This window comes from Arachis hypogaea, chromosome 17 (genome assembly GCF_003086295.3).
Source record: "Arachis hypogaea cultivar Tifrunner chromosome 17, arahy.Tifrunner.gnm2.J5K5, whole genome shotgun sequence".
NCBI classification, from domain to species: Eukaryota; Viridiplantae; Streptophyta; class Magnoliopsida; order Fabales; family Fabaceae; genus Arachis; species Arachis hypogaea.
Window position 1 is genome coordinate 104,930,491 of NC_092052.1, and position 12,759 is coordinate 104,943,249.

Below are 12,759 nucleotides of genomic sequence, written 5' to 3' on the forward strand. Positions count from 1 at the left end.
CGCTTGTGTTATACTTGCAGTACATAGTCGATCCCAAGTCCGGATAAAGGAGGAGGATTGTGTTAGGTCTTCGACAACCAACCTAAAAAAACTTAGTTGAATCTTCATGACATGAATCAAAGACATTATTGCACTAAAGTTAGGTCGTTACCCGGAAGCAACGCGCTGTATGGCTCGAGTACAATGTCAAATGAGCAAGCGCCACTGCATCAGTGCCCGGATGTAGTGTTAAATGAGTAAGATTTCCCGCATTTTCGTGAATGGACGACGGTAAATAAGCTAGTTCACAAAGTAAAAGGTAAAGGTCGGAGCGACAGAAAATTGAGATTTGGGACATGAAACATAGGCACTCTAACAGGAAAATTCATGGAGGTGGTGGACACCATGACAAGGAAGAAGATTAACATTATGTGCCTACAAGAAACAAAATGGGTTGGTGCAAAGGCTAGGGAGTTGGATACTTCCGGATTCAAACTTTAGTATATATAGAAAATAGGAATGGGATTGGTATTATTGTGGATAAGCAGTGGAAGAAGGACATAGTGGATGTCATGAGGGTGGGAGATCGGATCATCTCTATCAAACTTGTGGTGGAGGAAGGTGCTTTTCATGTGATTAGCGCCTATGCACCGCAAGTGGATTCGAACGAACAACACAAGATAAGGTTTTGGGAAGATATAGAGAGTTTGGTCCAAGACATACCTTCGGGATATAAGATTTTCTTAGGAGGAGATTTAAATGGTCATGTTGAAAGAGAAGTGACTGGGTGTGGAAGTATTCACGGAGGCTATGGTTTTGGGATGATCAATGCCGAGGGTAAAACTATTTTGGACTTTTCATCAACCTTTGACCTTCTCATCGCAAATACATGTTTTAAAAAAAGAGATGAACATCTTATAACCTATAAGAGTGGCATGAGAAGCTCTCAAATCGTGTTCTTCTTGTTAAGGAGAGTCGACCGAAAATTTTGCATTAATTGTAAAATTATTCCGGGAGAGAGTTTAACAACACAACATAGGATGCTCATCATGGATTTTTGCATTGAGCAAAAATCGAGAAAAAGACATCATACGAATAACCCAAGGATGAGGTGATGGTAGATGAAAGGTGAGGAACAAAGAAGCTTCCTAAGATGGGTAGGAGAAGAGACAAAGTGGAATGGGAATGGAAGCACAGAAGAGATGTGGAGAGAGATGGCAGAAGTTACTGGAAGAACAGTAAAAGAAAGTTTTGGTGAATCTAAAGGGATAGGACCAAGAGATAAAGAGCCTTGGTGGTGGAATGCAAGTGTACAAGAAAAGATAAAGATAAAAAAGGAGTGCTTTAAAGAGTGATCTTTGTGCCGTAATACAGATAATTGAGAAAAATATAAGGCGGCTAAAAAAGAGACAAAAGTGGCTCTAAGTGAAGCAAGAACAAGAGCATATGAGGGTCTCTACCAGTCTTTGGGAACGAAAGAAGGAGAAAAAGGTATTTATAGAATCGCAAAGACTTGTGAAAGAAGAACGAGAGATGTGGATCAGGTTAAGTGCATAAAGGATAAGGATGGAGAGATGTTGGCTCAAGAGGAGAAGATTAATGAAAGGTGGAAGAGCTACTTCTACGAGTTATTTAATGAAGGACATAAGACTCTTCCGAGCCTTGATCGGTTATGCACAAGGGAAGAAGATCAAAACTTTGACTACTATCGAAGGATTTGAGACTTCGAGGTAAAAGAGGCTTTAAAGTAGATGAAAAATGGCAGGGTAGTAGGACTTGATAATATCCCGATTGAGGTTTGGAAAGGCTTTGGAGGAAAAGGCATCAATTGGTTAACCATGCTTTTTAATGAGATTTTAAGGTTAAAGAAGATGCCTGAGGAGTGGAGAAAGAGCACCTTGGTACCTATTTACAAGAATAAGGGAGATATACAAAGTTGCGAAATCTATAGAGGGATCAAGCTCATGAGCCATACCATGAAGTTATGGGAAAGAGTGATAGAACGGAGGTTGAGAAAAGAGACACAAGTAATAAAGAACCATTTTGGATTTAAGCTAGGCAGATCCACTACCGAAGCGATATACCTGTTAAGAAGGATGATGGAGAGGTATCGCAGTAATAAAAGGGATCTACATATGGTGTTTATTGATTTGGAAAAAAGCATATGATAAGGTGCCAAGGGAGGTCTTATGGAAGGTTTTAGAAAAGAAGAGAGTAAGGATCGCATATATTTGTGCAATTAAAGACATGTATGATGGGGCCACAACTAGTGTGAAGACTCAAGGTGGTGTGACAGAGGAATTTTCTATTGGTATAGGATTACACCAAGGATCAACCTTAAGTCCATACCTTTTCACATTAGTCTTGGAAGTACTCATAGAGCACATCCAAGAGCCTGTGCCATGGTGCATGCTTTTTGCCGATGATATCGTCCTTATAGGAGAGTCAAAGGAAGACCTAAATAAGAAGTTGGACTTATGGAGAGAAGCTCTCAAATTATATTGTCTGTGCAGAAGCCATAGCAAGACAAAATATATGGAATATAGGTTCGGTCTGAGAAGGAAAACTATAATATAGATGTGAAGATTGGAGAAAACATCCTACAAAAAGTTAAAAGTTTTAAGTATCTTGGGTGCATCATACAGGATAATGGAAAGATTGAACAGGATGTAAATATAGGATTCAAGCAGGTTGGTCAAAATGGCGGAGTGCATCTGGTTTTATATGTGACAAAAAAGTGCCTTTAAAACTTAAAGGTAAATTCTATCGCACTGCTATAAGACCGGCTATGCTTTATGGTACGGAGTGTTGGACAGCCAAAGGAGAGCACGAACATAAGCTAAGTGTGGCAGAGATGAAGATGTTGTGATGGATAAGTGGTCATACGTGATTGGATAAAATAAGGAACGAAGATATAAGGGAGAGTGTTGGAGTAGCACCCATTGTGGAAAAGAGGGTAGAATCGCGTTTCAGGTGGTTTGGACCTGTGAGAAGAAGACTAACAGAACACCCAGTCAGGAGGGTGGATGAGATGGAAGATGGACAAGGGGTTAAAAGCAGAGGAAGAGCTAAGAAGACCATCCATGAGGTGGTCAAACAAGATCTATATGTAAACAGTCTCTTTGTAGATATGATATATGATAGAGCTCAATGGCTTCATTTGATTCATGTAGCCAACCCCACATAGTGGGACAAGACTTTGTTGTTGTTGTTGTTGTTGTTTTCTTAAGACTTGATTGGATGAGCTTCTACAAAAATATCTTTTTAAAAGTAATTTTTTTAGAAGATCTTTAAAAAAAGTAAAAATAATTTTACGTTTAGATATTTCATATAAAAATATCCTTTTATCTAACAATTATGCTTGGGTATAATAATATAAAAGTAATTTTTAATTTATTATATTAAAAATATTTTTTTAATAAAAAATATAAATTATAACTTCTAAAAAAATATATTTTTTTATTTTTTTAGTATTTTTATTTTTACTATTAAACTTTGGCCAAACACACTAAAAAAATTTTTCATTAAAAAAAATTCTTTCTTCCAACTTAATGGCATCCAAAAAGTACTTATTCCTGAAGTTTTCTGGTGGAGATCAAATTATTTTTCAATAGCATATCTTCTTGAAGGCCCAAAACTAAAATCAACCTTAAATGCCCATCGACCTTTTTTTGGTAACTTTGTTGGCCTAAATACTTATTTATTTCTTCATCATATGCATGACACTGCCATAAATTTTTTTTTTAAAAATTACAAAATACATTTTCACCAAGAAATTAAATTGACCCAGTTATGTGAAAGTGTCGCTATAGTCATTTTTAAAGAAAAATCCTAATCTTTTGAAGAATGGACAAAAGTACACATAAATTTTCACATGGTGGACAAATGTATACTCTAATTTTTTAGTAAGTCATGTGTACACATCAATATCAAGCTCCGTTGGTCATTTCTATCCTTCCTTCACCTGAGTAACATTTTCGACAGTAGTGGCTGCCAAGTGGCACCTTCTTTGCCATGATGGCTTTGTACATTATGTGACGTGGCCCTTTTGATGACACAGTAAAAAATAAGTGTTAAATGTTTGAATTTGTCAAATTAGAATGAAAAGAAAAAACTTTACAAGTTATAATGTCTCTTCATTCTTTCCATTCTCATAAGTTACTTCGAATATAACAAAGCCCTAGTAGAGAGTGAATGATGAGAGTGAATTGCTGAAGTCTTTGCATTTGAGTTTATTGATTATAGTTTGTGATTTTTGTTCTATGAGATTAAAATAAAACCCTCTTTCTAAACCTTCTTCATGTCTCTTATAATAGGAATTTGTAAACCCTAAGATACCAAAATATCATAATCTCAACGAAGGAAGAACATTGAAGAAAATCTCATGCCCTAAGCTGTTCACACTGTGATGTTGATGGTTTGATGAACCAGAAGGGATTAAGAGAGGGAGAGAAATAAGTTCTTCTCATTTTTGAAGAGAATGAAAAATCCCCTTAGAAAATATTTGATGAGTTATTACACCTTATATACTATGTACTCTAACTAAAAAAATAATTACAATGGTAAGCCTATTATTGATAAAGAAATAATTTAGGTAACACTCTCCCGCAAGCTAGAATTGTGTAAATCTAGCAATCCTAGCTTGGAAACATTAGCAAGAAAAGGACCCGGTGGCAGAGCTTTGGTAAGAAAATCAGCAAGTTGATCCTTGGAACGAACTGGCATAAGATGAATGAGACCAGACAAATACTTTTCACGAACAATGTGGCAGTCCACTTCAATGTGTTTAGTTCTTTCATGAAAGATGAGATTATTGGCAATGTGAATGACTGACTGGTTGTCACAGAATAGAGTGATATACTTTTGAAGCGGCAAACCAATAAAATCCATTAAGAAAGATAACTAACTAGCTTCACAAGTGGCAACAGCAAGAGACTTATATTCAGCTTCTGCAGAGGACTTGGCAACTATGGTTTGCTTCTTACTCTTCCAGCTAATGAGAGAGTTCCCAAGCATGAAGCAATAACCGGAAATAGAGCGACGAGTATCGGCACAGGTAGTCCAGTCAGCGTCGGCAAATCCAGTGAGATGCATATTAGAAGTAGAGGAGAAGAAGAGACCAGTTGCAGGTCGGCCTTTTAAATATCGGAGGATGCGAAAAGCAGCCTGTAGGTGAGAAGTGGTTGCACAGTCCAAAAATTGGCTCAAACGTCCCACATCATAAAAGATATCGGGTCTAGTGTTTGTGAGGTAAAGGAGTCGACCAATGAGCTGTCTATAAACAGTGTTGTCTATTAAAATGGTACCTGATTCCTTTGAGAGTTTCTGACTATAATCAAATGGGGTAGAGAGAGGCTTGCAATCTAGATAACCAAAATCCCTGAGAAGGTCCATGGTGTATGAAGAACGGATGCTTGACGGTTTAGAATTCAGAATAAATTCCCGTTGCAAGTATAGTTTCTAAACCAAGCAATCATCCTTTCTTACAAACGTTTTGGTTGTCACAAGTAACAAACCCAATAAAATTTATAAACCGAAGTATTCAAACCTCGGGTCGTCTTCTCAAGGAATTTCAGGGAGGTGTTCTTATTATTAGTTATGAAAAATAGTATTTTTGGATTTTGAAAGGTTTGAATAAGGAAAATAAGTTGTAGGGATTAATAAATTAATATCTAATAAAACTCTTGGCAAGGTATGAAAATTCGAAAGTTCTATCCTAGTTACTCTTATGAGAATTGAGTTTAATACCACTTAGTTAACCTTTACGAAAGCAAGGGAAAGTCAAGTGAACTAATTAGTTAGATCCCCAAGTCCTAGCCAACTTCTAAGGAAAGACTAGAGTTAGTGGGATTCAATTCAATTAGAGAAATTAATTAACAATCACGATAAGTTTGATAACTCAAGAACCTCTAGTTAATCAATTAAAGCCAAGAATATAAAAAAGCTAAATAAGAATCATAAATCTGAAATACCTCAATTTGTATCAAATAAAGAAAATCCTAACATGAATGGTTCATAAGCCAATTTGGCAACATAAGTAATTAAATAAAAGCATTAAAGTATCTGAAAGTAAAAGAGAAACATAAAGTAAAAAGAATATTGAACTTGAGAGGAAGTTGAAATAATAAAGTTGAAATAATAAGAAATCCTAATTCCTTTAAGAGGAATCCTAATCCTAAAACCTAAGAGAGAGGAGAGAACCTCTCTCTCTAAAAACTACATCTAAATTATGAAAAGTGAATGATGATCGACTCTCTATGAATGGATGCATTCCCCCACTTTATAACCTCTAATCTGTGTTTTCTGGTATTGGATCTGGGCCAAAAGGGCTTCAGAAGTCGCTGGGGGCATTTTCTGTAGTTTCTGGTACGTGGCGTCTGTCACGCGTTCGCGTGGTTCACGCGGTTGCGTCATCTGGGGGTTTTCCTTATCACGCGTTCGCTTCGCTTACGAGTACGCGTCATTTGCGTTCTGCTCAAGGCACACATCCGCGTCAGTCACGCGTTCGTGTCGCTGCCTTTTCGTACTAGGCACGTGGCCGCTTCGTCCATGCTTTCGCGTCGCTGCCCTTTTCTTCAAAACTCCATTTTTGTGCTTTCCTTCTATTTTTGTATGTTTTTTTTCCATCCTTTTAGTCATTTCTGCCCTATAAAGCCTGAAAGCACTCAACACACAAATCACGGCATCGAATGGTAATAAAGGATGATTAATTTTAATATTTCTAAAGCATAGGAAACATGTTTTTCACATATATCACTCAATAAGGAAGGAAAAGTAAAACCATGCAAATTACATGAATAAGTGGGTGAAGGATTGAATAAATCACTTAAATTGAGCACAAAATACATCATAAAATATGGGTTTATCAGTGTACTTCTGTTGATAAATGTGAATTCCAGAGTTAGAGCGTGCTACTTCCATTCCCAAGAAGTATTTAAGATCACCAAGATCCTTTATTTTGAATTTGTCATCCAAATTTTGCTTGAGGGAATTGATTTCACCAATGTCATTCCCGATTAAAACCAAGTCATCAACATATACAAGAATGGCAGTGAAGCTTTCAGATTGTTTCTTGATGAAGAGTGAATGATCATAAAAAACTGCTTATAACCAGCATCCACAAGAGTTTGAGTGAGCTTAATGTTCCATTGCCTGCTTGCTTGCTTAAGCCCATATAGAGATTTTTTCAATTTACAAACCAAACCTGGTTGTGACAGCCAAACCGGGTGGTATCTTCATATAAACTTTCTTGTCCAAATCTCCATGAAGGAAGGCAGTGTTGACGTCCAGCTGTTTCAAATGCCATTTCTTCGCTGTTGCTAATGCTAACATTACTCGTAGGGTAGTCATTTTGACAACTGGACTAAGTATCACCATAATCTACACCTTTTACTTGAGTGAATCCTTTTGCAACTAGCCTCGCTTTGTGCCTCTCTATGGTGCCATCGGGATTGAATTTTACCCGAAAAACCCATTTGCAACCTATAACCTTCTTGTCTTTTGGGAGTTCAGTGAGACACCAAGTTCTGTTCTGATCTAGAGCTGTCAATTCATCTTGTATTGCCTTTCTCCAACATTCATGTGCAGCCACTTCCTCATAAGTGCTAGGTTCTTGATTTGAGGTGATGGCTAGAGAAAGTGACTTATATTTTGGGGTTAGTTTATCATATGACAAGTGTTGTGAGATAGGATATAAAGAGTTAGAATTGGCAAAGTTACTAGAGTGAGCTGTGTGGGTTGTCATACAATGATAGTCCTTCAAATAAGCAGGCGGTTTCTTGACTCTTTCAGACATTCTAGTAATGTTGTCATGTGTGATGTCAGAGTGTTGTGATGCAGGTGCATTAGTAGTGTGTGGTGTGGTAATGGGTGCAATGGTGTATGAGAAAATTGGTGAGTGCATTGAGCTTGAGAAATATTCATTTGAATCTGTGAGTGTGGTATGTGTGGGTGATTGTAAATGATGTGTGGATGGTGTATCATATTGAAAAAGATCAATGCATTGTGGAGTACGAATGGGTACCACAGAAATGTCAGTGCTAGTGGAATGTAAAAATGGACATAAAAAGTTACATTTCTGAAAATGAAAATTTCCTTTGATTTTAAATCAATAAGTCGAAAACCCTTTGTTCCTAATTTAAAACCAAGAAAAGCTGTTTTTCTGGCTCTTGGGTCTAATTTTGTTCTTGAATTTGTTAATGTGGAGGCATATTCAAGAGAACCAAATACTCTTAAATATGAAAGGTCAGGTAAGTTACCATACAAAAGCTTGTAAGGACAAGCATTATCCAGGTTAGTGTTGGGCAGCCTATTAATTAGGTGAATGGTGTGAGCAACTGCGTATTGCCAAAAACAATGTGAAATTTCTGATTGAAATAGCAGTGCTCTAGCAACACCTAAAATATGCTGGTGTTTTCTCTCTACAATCCCGTTTTGCTCCAGTGTTTCTACACAAGAAGTTTGGTGTAAAATTCCAGTTGATGCAAAAAAGGATTTTAGAGTGAACTCTGGCCCATTGTTAGTCCTTATACACTTAACTTGTTTTTCAAATTGTATTCTGACAAAATTCACAAAATTAATAACCAATTGTGATGCTTCAGATTTGGTTTTTATAAAAAAAAATTCAAGTGAATCTGCTCTTGCCATCCACCACAGTACCTATGTCCTTCATTGGAAGGGACAGAAATAGAACCCTAGATATCCATATGAACTAAGTCAAAACAATCTTTTATTTTAGTTGTACTAAGATTAAAAGATAATTTCTTTTGTTTTGCAAAATGACATGAATCACAAGGAAGTTTTGAAGCAATACAATCTATAAAAGGATAATACTTCTTCAGAAAAATCAATTTATGCATGGGTATGTGTCCTAATCTAAGATGCCAAATGTTGTTGTGCTCACTGTGTGAAGGTGTGGTGGGATGAGTAGTAGTTGTAGTTGCCGCCAATGAAGCTTGCTTTGTTGGAAAAGGGGAAAAGTGAGAGAATTCTGGTTCTCTACTCATTGTATATAACCCTTCTATACACTCAGCAATGTCAATCATCTTTGATGTGGATCTATCTTGTATCTCACAACACTTATCATTGATTAATAGTTGACAATGTAAGTTTGAGGTTAACTTTGACACAGATATCAGTTTAAAATCAAAAGAAGGAATGTATAAAACATTTTTGAGAAAAAATTTTTAGAGAATGTGATTGTGCCAATGATGGTGCTAACAGTTTTGGTCCCATTTGGCAATATCACATTGATTAGAGCAATATTTTGAAAACTTGCAAAATCTTTTAAGTCAAAAGTCACATGATCTGTTGCACCAGAATCAATGATCCATAGTGTAGATTTTGGAGTGATAATACTCATAATTCTCGCATTAAAATATAATGCAATGGTTTTACCTGGAGTTGAAGTCTGAATGGAATTAGTCAAAATTTGATTTGCATTATGAGGTTGTTGCTGCACACTTTTGTCTTTCATCAACTCTAACAAGGCAAATCTTTGCTCTGGAGTGAACCCAGATCTTGATATTCCAGTGTTCTCTTGGGAACAATTGAGCTGGGATTGTTTGTCATTGAGTATATCATCATGCCCCTCAGTGATCATGTGATTGATGGTGGTGTTATATTGCTGCCGTTGATAGAAATGGGAGGAGTACCCATGCTTGTTATAGCATACATCTTCTGTGTGGCCTTGTTTGTTGCAATGAGAGCAAGCCAATGTAGCTCCACGACCTCTACAATGGGAGGATTTGTTTACCATATTTGCCATTTTGAGAAATCAATGAATCATAGAGTAATAAAGATTCAGATCTTCTTCCTTCTAACTCATTGATCGGAACAGCTATGTTCACCAAGAAAGAATCTTGCGAAATAGCCTCTCATCAAACTCTATTGGATGAGTTTGAAGGAAGGGGTAAGAATGGGGGAAAGAAAATGTCGAAAGAAAAATTAGGGATAAAAAGAAAATGGCAAAATTGGATTGATCTTAATTCACAACTTTTTTTAAATTTGATTCACAGCTTGGTTGCTCTCCACGCTCACCGCACCATGAAGAAAATCTCATGCCCTAAGCTGTTCAAGCTGTGATGTTGATGGTTTGATGAACCAGAAAGGATTAAGAGAGAGAGAAATAAGTTCTTCTCATTGTTGAAGAGAATGAAAAATCTCCTTAGAAAATATTTGATGAGTTATTACACCTTATATACTATGTACTCTTTATGTACTCTAACTAAAAAAATAATTACAATGGTAAGCCTATTATTGATAAAGAAATAATCTAGGTAACAAACATACCTCATACTTGTGCGAGTGGTTGTGGTGGCTCCTCTTTTGCCCCAACGAATACAAAGAAGAAGAAGTTCGATTACAACAACGGCAAGTGTCTGCATAGACTTGATGCAGTGGTGCTTCAGTCTGTGACAGAGTGGAATCTAGGGAGATTGTTTCTTCGTTGTCCAGTTTGGGAGGTGACGAGCGCTAAACACCAGTTTAGAATATTCACAAGTTTAAACCTCAAGATTCGTTGTAGCTCTAAACCAAAAATCAGCACTCTTCAAAGTTTAGTGAAATTGTCACAAATTTAAACCAAATACCGGGAGTTTAATCCCGTCATTCTCCCTATGAATTGTAATCGATACACTATCATTGGCTATGAAAAAATTGGGGGCTTAGATCATAATTAACGAGAATTTAAGTAACAAAAAATTAAAGAGCAAGCAATATCTAAATGGACTAAAGAAATTAAACTAAGAACACTTAATAATTAACTAAAAAGTAAAAGTAAATTTAAATGCTAAAAAGATTTTGGCAAGGGTTGAGGGTTAAGCATCACTATCCTTGTCACTAACCACAACATGATAATTACAAAGAGCAACTCTAATTCTTCAATCTTTTCAAATAAAAAAAGTCAATTAAACTTAATTAATCTGAATCCATAAGTCCTAACTAACTTACTAATTAAATTAGTAAAAGATTAGCGTCAATGGAAATAAGATTAATTAACATCTATAAATTATTAATAAACTTAGACATTAATGACTCAAGGTCACCCAATTTCTCACCCAAGCCAAGAAAGGAAAATTCTACTCTATAATTAAGTGAATCATTTTATCAAACACTTAATGCAAGAAATTGATGATAATAATTCAAGTAAGTAAGAATAAAGTATAAAAGATCAAATTCATTAAAGGAAAGTAAGGATTCAACAAGAGTTCATAAAACTAAAATAGCGTAATAGAGGAAATAACAAGAACTTCTAAGAAACTAGAGTAGCAAAACAAAATATTATAAACTAAAACTACATTTAAACAAAACTAAAACCTAAAGCTAGAAAGAAAATCCTAAGAAATCCTTGAATTCTAGAGAAAAGTCAGGACTTCTCTTTCTAGAATTCAAGGTTTCAACCTAAAAAAAAAAGAAAGAAAAATGAATGTATGATATTGTGTGTCTTTGTCCCCTCCATGAACGGCCTTTAATATGGCTTCTAGTGATCTAAAATGGGCCAAAAAGGCACCCAAATTGCGAGTCACATGTTATTTTAAATGGCACGTGACCAGACTTGTGCGTGTTCACACATGCAAAAATCTTTAACTGTGTGTGCATACACGTCTGAATTCGTTTCTCCTTCGTTTCTTCAGGAAATTTCCACTTCCACATGCTTTTTTTCTATTTTTTTAAGTCATCCTTGCCTCCTAAACCTTAAACAACTTAAACAAATATATCAAATCATTGAATAGAATAAAAGTGGAATTAATTTGACACTTTTGTAGAATAAAAAGCATGTTTCAATCAATTAAGCACAATTAAGAGAAAATTCCCAAAAGCATGCATTTACAAGGAATATGTGCAAGTTAAGTTGATAAATCCCACTCATTTCAATCCAAAATCATTATAAAATATGGATTTATCGACTCTCTCATACTTAAACAAAAGCATGTCCTCATGCTATACATTAATGAAAGAGGAAGTAAGGGGTACCAACACTCATTAAATGCAAACTGCCTAATACTCATTCAACTATTCTATCTAATTCTACCTACTATGACCTACTTGGTTAAAAATAAATCAATTTCCAAGAATAGATATGAGCATATAGGACCAAAAGCAAAATATCAATTAATTCCATCCCATTTATAAATTTGAGTTCTAAAAGAAAAACAAACAAACATGCAAGATAAGATTTTTATGAGGAGGGAGAAAATAGATTGAGCTCTTGAACCCTCATTGGACGTGTTTACTCTCTTATCGCTTTAGTGTTTGGAATTCAATATATCATTTCTCTTCTAATCTTACATTCTTAATTTTTAAGACTTGTTCTCCTTCTAACAATCAACAAATATTTAATGTATGCATATAAATATCAAGAGGATTTTAGAGGGTTGTAATGGGGTTAGGGACAAGGTGATGATGCATTTAGTTAAGTGGACTGGAAATTTGAACCTTTGATTAATTTAAACTTTCACTTAATTTACAACAACCTATTCAACTTTAATGTAAAACTTTACAACCCATTATACTTTTCTTTTAACTTGTCACATATTCATTTATTCTTAATTAATTCACATCACATAAGCACTTACTACTCCTAGAAATGCCATATGGAACAATATTTATTGCTTTCAAACAAATTTTTTTCTTTTTTTCATACACAATTTTTTTCTTTTGTTTTTTTTTATATAAATGCATATGCTTTTACAATGTAATGCATGTATGTGTTTATCCAATTCCCAAAATTTTCAGTAAACCCAAAACACTTTTTTTTCTCTACCACAGTTTTTTAAATTC

General features: G+C 35.4%; 1 protein-coding gene across 1 annotated transcript; it reads right to left on the reverse strand.

The window, feature by feature from the left end:
* Positions 1 to 4,881: 4,881 nt before the first annotated feature.
* On the reverse strand, positions 4,882 to 5,373 carry LOC114925649 (uncharacterized mitochondrial protein AtMg00240-like). The gene has a single exon (XM_029294290.1). It carries the CDS (start codon positions 5,371 to 5,373, stop codon positions 4,882 to 4,884), a length of 492 nt encoding a protein of 163 aa, XP_029150123.1.
* Positions 5,374 to 12,759: the final 7,386 nt, after the last annotated feature.